Genomic DNA, 11,400 nt, shown 5'->3' with positions numbered 1-11,400 from the left:
GTTGAGCCAGGGTGTGTAGAGTTTATGTTTTGTGCTCGTTGTGTCTAGTCTAGTTGTTGTATATCTATGTTGGCCAGAGTGGTTCTCAATCAGAGGCAACGAGTATCAGCTGTTGCTGGTTGTCTCTGATTGGGAACCATATTTAGTCAGGTGGTTTTCCCACAGTGTTTGTGGGATCTTGTTCCGTGTTGGTTTGCACCTGTGGACGTCACGTATCGATTTGTTGTTTTGTTCGTGTATCATTTAATAAATAAGTATGTTCACCTTCCACGCTGCGCCTTGGTCCTCTATATCCGACGATTGGGACAGAAGATCCCACCAATACAGGACCAAGCAGCGTGCCCAGGCAGGAGAGGAGAAGCGGCGCCAACCGGGCAGTCGTCGGACAGGCGAGGGGCACCCCCAATAAATTTTTAGGGGGGGGCACATGGCAGGGACGACGGGGCCACTGGAGGCAGATAAGGGGCGAGTTGGTGGACGAGGAGAGAAGGCCACCGGGTTACGGGAGCCATTGGTGTATAGAGGGAAGGAAAATGTAGAGGCACGGCGAGAGGTACTGAAGTGTGTTGCCGGTCCGGTCCGGCCCGTTCCTGATCCCCGTGTAAGGCCAGTGGTGTGTGTTCCCAGTACGGTCCGGCCTGTTCCTGTCCATCGCGCCAAGCCTATGGTGCACGTCGCCAGCCTGGCCCGGCCTGTTCCTGCCCCTCGCACCAAGCCTATGGTGCGCGTCGCCAGCCCGGCCCGGCCTGTTCCTGCTCCCCGCACCAAGCCAATGGTGCGCGTCGCCAGCCCGGCCCGGCCCGTTCCTGCTCCCCGCACCAAACCTGTGGTGCGCATCGCCAGCCCGGTCCGGCCTGTTCCTGCTCCCCGCACCAAGCTAGTGGTGCGCGTCGCCAGCCCGGCCCGGCCTGTTCCTGCTCCCCGCACCAAGCCAATGGTGCGCGTCGCCAGCCTGGTCCGGCCTGTTCCTGCTCCCCGCACCAAACCTGTGGTGCGCATCGCCGGCCCGTGCCCGTTTCACCGGTGCCTGGTCAGGAACCGGTCAGCTGCTCCACACTGGAGCCTGAGCAATCCGCTCCACTGAAGTCCAGTCAAGCTCCAGCCAGTGGGGCTAGACCAGACCAGGGGCACTACGGGGGGGTTAGTAGAGGGTGGTGGTCAAGCCCGGAGCCGGAACCGCCTCCGAGGAGGAATGCCCACCCAGTCCTCCCCTGTTCGGTGATGTTTAGGCGCGGTCGCAGTCCGCGCCTTTAGGGGGGGGTACTGTCACGCCCTGGCTCTAGGGACTCTTTTAAGTTGAGCCAGGGTGTGTAGAGTTTATGTTTTGTGCTCGTTGTGTCTAGTTGTTGTATATTTATGTTGGCCAGAGTGGTTCTCAATCAGAGGCAACGAGTATCAGCTGTTGCTGGTTGTCTCTGATTGGGAACCATATTTAGTCAGGTGGTTTTCCCACAGTGTTTGTGGGATCTTGTTCCGTGTTGGTTTGTGTTTTGCACCTGTGGACGTCACGTATCGATTTGTTGTTTTGTTCGTGTATCATTTAATAAATAAGTATGTTCACCTTCCACGCTGCGCCTTGGTCCTCTATATCCGACGATCGTGACAACTACTGTGTTTCTTGCTTGTCTATCACTACAAAACAAAGAAAAGCGGTTATAGAGTGTGTATGTCTACTTTGCTATTCATCCCAAACAATATTAATATATTTATGTGCTCATCTATAAAAGAGACCTTGGTCTCAGCATGACTCAAAATGTAGGTTAAATACAATAAATAAGTGATTGCTGTCTTTGATTTATATCAAATGACGTGCAAATAATTGTTGGGTATGGTGTATAATAGATCAAGGGTTGTTCATCTATTTCTTCATTAATGTCAAACTCCTCTCAGCACAGCCTAGGGATTCAAATTAAAGTAACAAGTTGTGTAAGTTTTGACATGTTTAGTGTACCTTCGGGCATTGGCAGAGAGAGAGAGGGAGAGATTACCAAATTACCGTACGACAGACCACGTATTCACCCTGCACCTAATTGACAAACAAACAAACCAAAACAAAGGCAAAGTCTTCTCATGCTTTGTTGATTTCAAAAAAGCTTTTGACTCAATTTGGCATGAGGGTCTGCTATACAAGTTGATGGAAAGAGCGGTTGGGGGAAAAACATACGACATTATAAAATCCATGTACACAAACAACAAGTGTGCGGTTAAAATTGGCAAAAAACACACATTTCTTTCCACAGGGCCGTGGGGTGAGACAGGGATGCAGTTTAAGCCCCACCCTCTTCAACAAATATATCAACGAATTGGCGAGGGCACTAGAACAGTCTGCAGCACCCGGCCTCACCCTACTAGAATCTGAAGTCAAATGTCTACTGTTTGCTGATGATCTGGTGCTTCTGTCACCAACCAAGGAGGGCCTACAGCAGCACCTAGATCTTCTGCACAGATTCTGTCAGACCTGGGCCCTGACAGTAAATCTCAGTAAGACAAAAATAATGGTGTTCCAAAAAAGGTCCAGTTGCCAGGACCACAAATACAAATTCCATCTAGACACCGTTGCCCTAGAGCACACAAAAAACTATACATACCTCGGCCTAAACATCAGCGCCACAGGTAACTTCCACAAAGCTGTGAACGATCTGAGAGACAAGGCAAGAAGGGCCTTCTATGCCATCAAAAGGAACATAAAATTTGACATACTAATTAGGATCTGGCTAAAAATACTTGAATCAGTTATAGAACCTTTTATGGTTGTGAGGTCTGGGGTCCGCTCACCAACCAAGAATTCACAAAATGGGACAAACACCAAATTGAGACTGCATGCAGAATTCTGCAAAAACATCCTCCATGTACAATGTAAAACACCAAATGATGCATGCATAGCAGAATTAGGCCAATACCCGCTAATTATCAAAATCCAGAAAAGAGCCGTTAAATTCTATAACCACTTAAAAGGAAGCGATTCCCAAACCTTCCAAAACAAAGCCATCACCTACAGAGAGATGAACTTGGAGAAGAGTCCACTAAGTAAGCTGGTCCAGGGGCTCTGTTCACAAACACAAACAGACCCCACAGAGCCCCAGGACAACAACAACAACAACAACACAATTAGACTCAACCAAATCATGAGAAAACAAAAAGAGAATTACTTGACATTGGAAAGAACAAACAAAAAAACAGAGCAAACTAGAATGCTATTTGGCCCTAAACAGAGAGTACACAGTGGCAGAATACCTGACTACTGTGACTGACCCAAACTTAAGGAAAGCTTTGACTATGTACAGACTCAGTGAGCATAGCCTTGCTATTGAGAAAGGCCGCCGTAGGCAGAGCTGGCTCTCAAGAGAAGACAGGCTATGTGCACACTGCCCACAAAATGAGGTGGAAACTGAGCTGCACTTCCTAACCTCCTGCCAAATGTATGACCATATTAGAGACACATATTTCCCTCAGATTACAGCGATCCACAAAGAATTCGAAAATAAACCCAATTTTGATAAACTCCCTTATCTACTGGGTGAAAAACCACAGTGTGCCATCACAACTTCATGATTTGTGACCTGTTGCCACAAGAAAAGGGCAACCAGTGAAGAACAAACACCATTGTAAATTCAACCCATATTTATGTTTATTTATTTTCCCATTTGTACTTTAACTATTTGCACATTGTTACAACACTGTATATATACATAATATGACATTTGAAATGTCTTTATTCTTTTGAAACTTCTGAGTGTAATGTTTGCTGTTAATATTTATTGTTTATTTCACTTTTGTTTACTATCTACTTCACTTGCTTTGGCAATGTTAACATACGTTTACCATGCCAATAAAGCCCTTAAATTGAAATTGAAATTGAATTGAGAGAGAGAGAGAGAGAGAGAGAGAGAGAGAATGTTAATTGATAAAACATTTACCATCATTAAGTAAATGTAATTCATTAAAATATTGCTTAGTATTATTGTTAAAGTAGCTCATGCTCAGTTCACACCTACGTATACAGTATATTTGAGCACATCAGCTGTTGACAACGGACTGCATAAAGAACTACATTTCCCAAATCTAAAAAAGTAATTTAATAAAGATAGCCCGTTTGACAGGAAATGCATTATGGGCATGTGGCAGCAGTATGTAGGAGGGAGATTCCAAGGTGTGATAAGTGTGCAGAAGGGCATGGGACTAATGAGTGTGAAGCAGTGGGGAAAGTAGTGGTATGTGCTAATTGTAGGGGTGGCCATGCGGCTTGGGATCAGACATGTCCAGTGCGAGAGAAGCAGGTTAAGGTTTCCAGGGTAAGAGTAGAGAAGAAGTTGTCATATGCGGAGGCAGTGAAGAAAGTAGAGGAAGAGGGGTCAAGGGGGGGAGTGGTGAGAGTAGGAGATATATACCAGTACAGTGGGATAGGTAAGCAAGTGATATATGTTTCAGTAAGATTGGGTTTTTAGCGTTTATAGCAATGGTTATTAATTGTACTGCAGGGATGGAACGCAAATCGAAGAAAATTAAGGTTGTGGTGGCAGCTGCAAAGAGATATTTGGGTGTGCGAGACCTGACAGCAGAAAAGTTACAGGGAGTGTTAAGTGGTGATGTCCCATAATTTCAGGTTGAGGGCATGAGGTAGGAGTGAGTATATTTAAATAGTGGAGAAGGGTGGGGTTAATTATTAGTAGTAGTTTTGAAGTTGTGAGTGTAGTGTTAGATGGTAGGATATTTCTTTGCTTTGTTTTATTTTATTTTTCAAGAAAATATAAGGGAGTTGTACACCAATATAGTAGGTGGCGGTAATGCAACAAATTGGATGCCAACCGTCGTTAAACCTCATTGAAGAAGAAGAAGACAGGAAATGCATGGTGCTCGTTTTAATACCTCCGAAGCGCATTTTCCGTCCATGTTCTGAAATGGTTCCGACCATAAAAACAAGTCGACTGCACAACGCGTTGGATTTTTGCAAACCTTTCATCGTAGTAATTGTTAAGATTAGAAGCAAACATACTCTCCGGTAAACGTGTTTGTTTGCTAGCGTCAAGCTTTTGCTTCAACGTGTAAGTTATGTAAACAATGCAATGGAGACGAGCGAAGAAGTGCTTCAGGGTTCCCCGATGATTCACGGAAAAGAGCAAGCGCGAGCACGAATTGACAGGAATGGGGTAAGCTTTTGCAAAATATTACGAATAATCGTACAAACATTCATTCGCGTAAACTACGGGGTTATCTACTTGCCAGCGAGCATTGATAGATAGATAGCGAGCTAGTAGTAACGTTAGCTGTGCATGCGCCGTCGCCGATGACCTAAAACGAGCTACATTTCAAAACATGCTCATGCCTCTTGTTTTCCCAGGCAGTAGCTATGTTCTGCAAAATTAATCCAGATGACCAGAGTTCTTGGATGTGTGTTTTCGTTTTGTTGCAGCCCTCAACGAGCAGAAACCAGACCACAGGAACTCCTCTCTCACCTATGGACCCACTGAACACACTGTCCAACTTTGAGTCCGAGATGGAGCCAGACGGACAGGGAAACTACTCTCTCTTCCCTGCCTTGGACAACATGGCCAGTCTTGGAGGAGCTGCTGAGGCTCTAGAGACGTAAGCAATGCCAAATGAACAGTATGCACACACACTTCCTCAATCTTTTGTATGTGGGAGGACAAATAGGCAGCCCCTACACTGGAAAGATAATGCTGGGGCTTTCTGCTAGTACTGGTATGAGGATAAGTCTCTTACTTGAATATTTGTTTGCCTTGTCTTAAACTATGTCTACCTAAATAGGAATGAGCCTATTTATTCTCTTTCCACAGTGAACCACCTAACGATGTTGCAGACAAGCCCAATCTCACATGGCTTGATGCTGCGCAGGTAGAGTATTTTTTAACACAGCACTGTCTGTAGGCTACTGTATGTACCATGTTGACATTTAAAATCAGATTGCTGTCATGTCAGTGAAATACAGCAGCAATACAACAGTCTGCATTTTCCCAGATTGTACTGGAGGCAGCTGGACACCCAATGCACATCAAGGAGATCAAACAGCAAATCATTGACAGGGGATTGGTTCAGTCCAAGTACTGTACAACACTTTTATCAATTCATAAGACAAACTATTTAAAGCCATCTATAGATATACAATGCATTTTAAAGCAAGACAATATGTATCAACTGCATCCATTTAAAAAAAGGTATTTTTAACTTTCAAAAACAATCCTGATTGATCAATAGCATGATATTCCCAGTATTCATTCCTCAACTGTCCATAACCACATTTATATCCTATTTCTGGACAGTGCGAAGTCGAGCCTTGAGGCTGTCATGTACCGTGAGGTAAGGCTAATGAGTGAGACACTGCAATGGCCGTGATAGGCCCAAAGCTCACAGCATCTCCATTTTCTTTGCTGTGTTCCAATGGACTCCACACCATAGTCACAATAAATTAAGCCTTTCACTTTATTTTTGTTATTTGTGCTCAACGTTATCAAAGTGGATATTTCAGTAAAGTTTTAAATCTCTTCCTTTTGTTATTGAACGACAGGCCATTAGTTGAACGTAGGACAGGTTTGCACATCAAAGGCCTGTGCCTTGAACCAGAGAAAATGCAATAGTGCTCACTCTGCTACAGTGTGCCAGGACTAGAACATTCAACATGATGCTCTCTAAGTATCAGTTAACACAGGCTAGATCTTAGTCATTCAAGGTTACAACAGTGAAACACACCCTTAAGACATTTGTCAGTTCCCCAACACCTAGCCTTGGCCTCAGTATCCCGCTATGTTGCAGACACAGAAAGGCAGCAGGAGATTCAAGAGGATTGAGAACAAAAATGGAGTCTTTGCACTGTTGGTAAGTTATCATTATGCAAAGGATGTCAGAAGAAATCCCTTTAGTTCAATTATATCACTGCTGATCTGACAAATATAGACATTTAGGAGAGTGCAGTTGAAGATCAATGTGTTTGGATAATTAACATTATTTAATTTTTCTTTATATAGTCATTGTAGCTATGTTACTTTGCTATGTCACACTTTTCATTTTGAGTTGCATCAGTTACTTTTCCAGATATACCTCATCCACATAACATTGTCATTGTATGCACAATCATGATGTGGATCGTGGCCTACATTGCCACCAGTATTTGAATGTGGTGTTATGATGCAATGCCCACTGAGTTTGGCCTCTATCCATCCACAGACAGATGATGAGGGGCAGCAGGCTCTACAGTCCTTCACCACCCAGTCTTTCATGGCGTCTCCCCCCCAGTCAACCTTCTCCAGCTCGGGTTCTGCAGCCTCTCTGCCTCCCTTCCCCTCCCCCACGGGTCTCTCTGAGACCAGGCCCAAGAACAAGAAAGGCCCACGCAAGAACCTGAACGATAAGTACCGACTAAAGTACCTCAGACTACGCAAAGCAGCACGGGCCATGATATTTGTGAGTAGAGTCTACATACTAAAGACAATCACTTGAATCAGTATTATTCTAGTTATTTCTGTAACACAATGTATTCAGATGCTACATGCTTCCCCAATTACACTTAGATGTATGGAAGAGAAATGTAGGGGATGTGTAGTAGACTATGGTATTATAAGCTGAGGGTTTAAGTCACTAACTGAAGTCACATTGTATATAACCCACAGGAGAATGCGGCTCTCTGTGATGAAGTTGCCCACTTGGAGGAGAAGTTTGTGCGAGTAAAAGAGGAGCGCAGGTGAGGACACTTTTGGCAATGCATGCGACCCAATATCTTCCCTCTAACTGTGTTATATTGATGCAATTTATTTTTCTCACTTTCGGCCACTGATTGACAGGTACTTTGAAAACTGTCTAATCAGACATCTCTTGTGCTTTGTTTTCCAGGTTCTTACTGAAATCGCTGTTGCAGTACCAGTCTGTGTCTGAGGGGGAGATGCTCACCGCTGCCAGTACCAGCTCTCACCCCCCTGTGACCTTCAGCTCCGGCCCAACGGGGGCGTCAGCCCTGCCCGGGGGTCATAACCTGGCCCCTGGGACCTCTGGGGCAGAGGAGGGCCTTCCTAAGAAACCCAAGAAGGAACGAAAGGAACGAGGCAGGGACAATGGAAAGGAAGACGGTGGGTAGAGCCATGTTTATACCAGCCTACCTGTAGATTAGACAGATTCTTATGTCCTGTGATGATGGGCAGCACAATGTTTTTGGTCTTCTAGTATTCTCTTTGACTCCATAAAATACAATTTCCTCAGGTCCAAAAAGAATGTCGAAAAAGCGGAAGGTTGCTGACGGGGGGTCTCGTAAGCTGGTTCAGCCCATCACTCTGGACTCCTCAGGACGTCCTGTCTTCCCCATAGTACTTGGAGGTCTGACTGTGTACAGTCTAGGGGAGGTCTGTGTCCCAACTCATACTTATGCCTCACATTTGCTCTGTATAAACACTGTCCAAATTATCTTACATTGTCTCCTCACTTGCATGACCACTCTCAGTTGAAAGTACTGAACAGATTTGCACCATATTGCCCTCCCTTATCATGTCGGTCAGAATCAGGGTCCATGAAAGGAGACCAGGAGATGCTATTTAAGACTGTTGGGACACAGCCCATGACTGTTCTCAGATCAGTGGCTAGAGAATAATGAATGATGTCCTTCCCTGTTCCAGATCATCACAGACAGGATGCTGTTCCATGACCAGTGTGCCATCTACCCAGTGGGCTTCTGCAGCACACGCTTCTTCGCCAGCATGAAGAGCCCAGATCAGCAGTGCCTCTACACCTGCCAGATTAAGGACGGGGGTGGTGGCCCACAGGTACACTCGCACTAATGGAGTTATAAAACATTATGAAGTCAAGTGCTAAGTAAGTCAATTGGGTGCTGTGAGACAGCTTATGAACATGCTTGCGAGGAGTGTTTTCCTTATCAAACCATCTCTTTTCCCCCCAGTTTGAGATAGTGCCTGAGGAAGACCCTCAGAATGCCATAGCTGCCTCCTCTGCCCTCACCTGCCATTCCAACCTGCTGAAGGCCATTGGTGCACTAAGGTACCTGCTTGCTGTACAGACTGGCTTATAGAATCAGTGGATGCATTTCATTGTATTACTTTTCTCGCATTATCTTACATCTATACCCCTACAGGTCTAAACCGGTGGCCCCCATCGTGCCTTCAGGAGCAGACTTCTTTGGCTTCTCCCACCCCACCATCCAGAACCTGATCCAGAGCTGCCCAGGAGCACGCAAGTGCAGCAAGTGCGTCTCTAGGACTGAAGTATAATGTCAGCTACCTCACAGGAAATGAGTTGAACATTGCACATTATCTTTGTGGAGATTGCAATTGGTCCATTTCCTGAATTCAGAGGAACTGACCTTAATATGCTCTCTCATATCTGCTAAAGTACGTGTAGCTGAATGACTTATGTGTTGCTTATTGGTGTGATATGTCCCTGTACAGTTATCAGTGGATCCGTTTCGAGGTGTGTCGTCCAGGCGATGGCCAGGTTCCACACAGCCTGTCTGAGGACGATGCCTCGGTCAACTTTGAGGCCTACCAGAGACACCAGGGCTTTGATGACAGCATCAGGGTGGAGCACAATCTAGTAGGTGAGGCAGAGCAGTTTGCCACAGACTTTCTCTACCTACCTGTACCCCCTAGGCTCTTTCTCTACCTACCTGTACCGCCTAGGCTCTTTCTCTACCTACCTGTACCGCCTAGGCTCTTTCTCTACCTACCTGTACCCCCTAGGCTCTTTCTCTACCTACCTGTACCCCCTAGGCTCTTTCTCTACCTACCTGTACCCCCTAGGCTCTTTCTCTACCTACCTGTACCCCCTAGGCTTTTTCTCTACCTACCTGTACCCCCTAGGCTCTTTCTCTACCTACCTGTACCCCCTAGGCTCTTTCTCTACTTACCTGTACCGCCTAGGCTCTTTCTCTACCTACCTGTACCGCCTAGGCTCTTTCTCTACCTACCTGTACCGCCTAGGCTCTTTCTCTACCTACCTGTTCCCCTAGGCTCTTTCTCTACCTACCTGTACCGCCTAGGCTCTTTCTCTACCTACCTGTACCGCCTAGGCTCTTTCTCTACCTACCTGTACCGCCTAGGCTCTTTCTCTACCTACCTGTACCGCCTAGGCTCTTTCTCTACCTACCTGTACCGCCTAGGCTCTTTCTCTACCTACCTGTACCCCCTAGGCTCTTTCTCTACCTACCTGTACCCCCTAGGCTCTTTCTCTACCTACCTGTATCCCCTAGGCTCTTTCTCTACCTACCTGTACCCCCTAGGCTCTTTCTCTACCTACCTGAACCCCCTAGGCTCTTTCTCTACCTACTTGTACCCCCTAGGCTCTTTCTCTACCTACCTGTACCCCCTAGGCTCTTTCTCTACCTACCTGTACCCCCTAGGCTCAGCACTTAGCCAATAATGGCCTTTGTTTGTTATTCTTGTTGTCCGAAGTTGAAAGCCAGCGGAAATAGAGAGCAATGGTATTATGGGTCAGCTATACACTGAGTCAAGATCTGATTTCAACCACTCAATCCATCTTCTTTCCCCAGGTCTGACTCCACAGTCCCCTGGTTCCTCTCACCAGCATCTTCTGAGCTCACCCACCCTGCAGCCATCTTCCTCTACATCTTACTTCAGCCCCTGATCCATTTCTCTGCAACCTCCAGACCAGTAAAGTAGTGGTAGAAAAATAAGTGGGTAAACGCTGATCACCGTTCGCTGTGAATAAAGTAACGCTCCCTATATTTCATGCGTTTATCCATGATAGGTGGGTAAATGCTTGTGCAAAATAAATTAAATGGCATTTACCCTCCACTACACCACTGGTCTAGAAAACCTCCACACAGGCGTCTCCAGGGAACTCATGTTACAGGACCAGTTGCTTCGGCACTGACATTCAGCCGGTCCTAAAAAAAGAACCAGGAAAAGTAGAGACTACAGAATCATGTTCTCTTCCATTTAAAGGACCAATTGTTGTTATCATGTGAAAAAAAACAGTTGATCTAACCGTCCTCTGCAGGTCTCTTTGTGTAGGGCACCTTCAAGTTGGCCCCTGTACCACTGTGTAGTTAGTACTATAGATGATTAGGTGGACAATGTAGATGGACTACGCTTGGCATTTCAATAAAAAAAACCTAATTTCTTTCATTTTACTATCATTGATCATCAAATAAGGTAATAACATGATTGACAGTCATTGCTCATATCGTATCATTCAAAAACACATTTACCACAGGGTAACTAAAATTCAGCTTCAGTACAATTGTAAACAAGCCAAAGAGGTGATTGGTTTTATAGATAATGTTCAGAATGTAAAGATGCACACACTGATAAGACTACCAGCAGTTTCACACTGATGCCTCAAGAGGAAGCAGTTAGCATTTAATTTCCTATCTTGACACTAGTGCAGCTTGTTAACCACCACACCATATTTGGGTGGAATAATCCA

At 45.5% G+C, this 11,400-nt stretch overlaps 1 protein-coding gene across 2 annotated transcripts; it reads left to right on the top strand.

Annotated features, from left to right (window-relative positions):
* Positions 1-4,879: 4,879 nt before the first annotated feature.
* On the top strand, positions 4,880-11,097 carry tbrg1 (transforming growth factor beta regulator 1). Of its 2 annotated transcripts, none has more exons than XM_084147701.1 (15): positions 4,880-5,147; positions 5,411-5,583; positions 5,796-5,853; positions 5,977-6,059; positions 6,279-6,315; positions 6,769-6,831; positions 7,180-7,416; positions 7,623-7,693; positions 7,843-8,075; positions 8,206-8,345; positions 8,616-8,762; positions 8,897-8,994; positions 9,089-9,199; positions 9,402-9,550; positions 10,502-11,097. In XM_084147701.1, exons 1-15 carry the CDS (start codon positions 5,064-5,066, stop codon positions 10,594-10,596), a joined length of 1,779 nt encoding a protein of 592 aa, XP_084003827.1. In that variant the 5' UTR covers positions 4,880-5,063; the 3' UTR covers positions 10,597-11,097. The 2 variants fall into 2 exon arrangements, with proteins under 2 accessions (XP_084003827.1, XP_084003828.1); XM_084147702.1 differs by having other exon boundaries at positions 4,889-5,147; positions 9,402-9,546.
* The last annotated feature ends 303 nt before the right edge of the window (positions 11,098-11,400 follow it).

The sequence above is a fragment of the Coregonus lavaretus genome, assembly GCF_964263955.1.
Source record: "Coregonus lavaretus genome assembly, chromosome: 30".
In the NCBI taxonomy this organism is placed as follows: domain Eukaryota; kingdom Metazoa; phylum Chordata; class Actinopteri; order Salmoniformes; family Salmonidae; genus Coregonus; species Coregonus lavaretus.
Note: the sequence above shows the minus strand (reverse complement) of the source record. Positions and strands in the feature narration are given on the sequence as shown.

Coding starts and splice junctions, on each gene's coding strand:
- tbrg1 (XM_084147701.1), top strand. CDS start 5,064: ATGGAGACGAGCGAAGAAGTGCTTCAGGGTTCCCCGATGATTCACGGA. Junction 6,316..6,768: donor AGGCTGTCATGTACCGTGAG/GTAAGGCTAATG, acceptor GCTATGTTGCAG/ACACAGAAAGGCAGCAGGAG. Junction 8,995..9,088: donor AAGGCCATTGGTGCACTAAG/GTACCTGCTTGC, acceptor ATACCCCTACAG/GTCTAAACCGGTGGCCCCCA.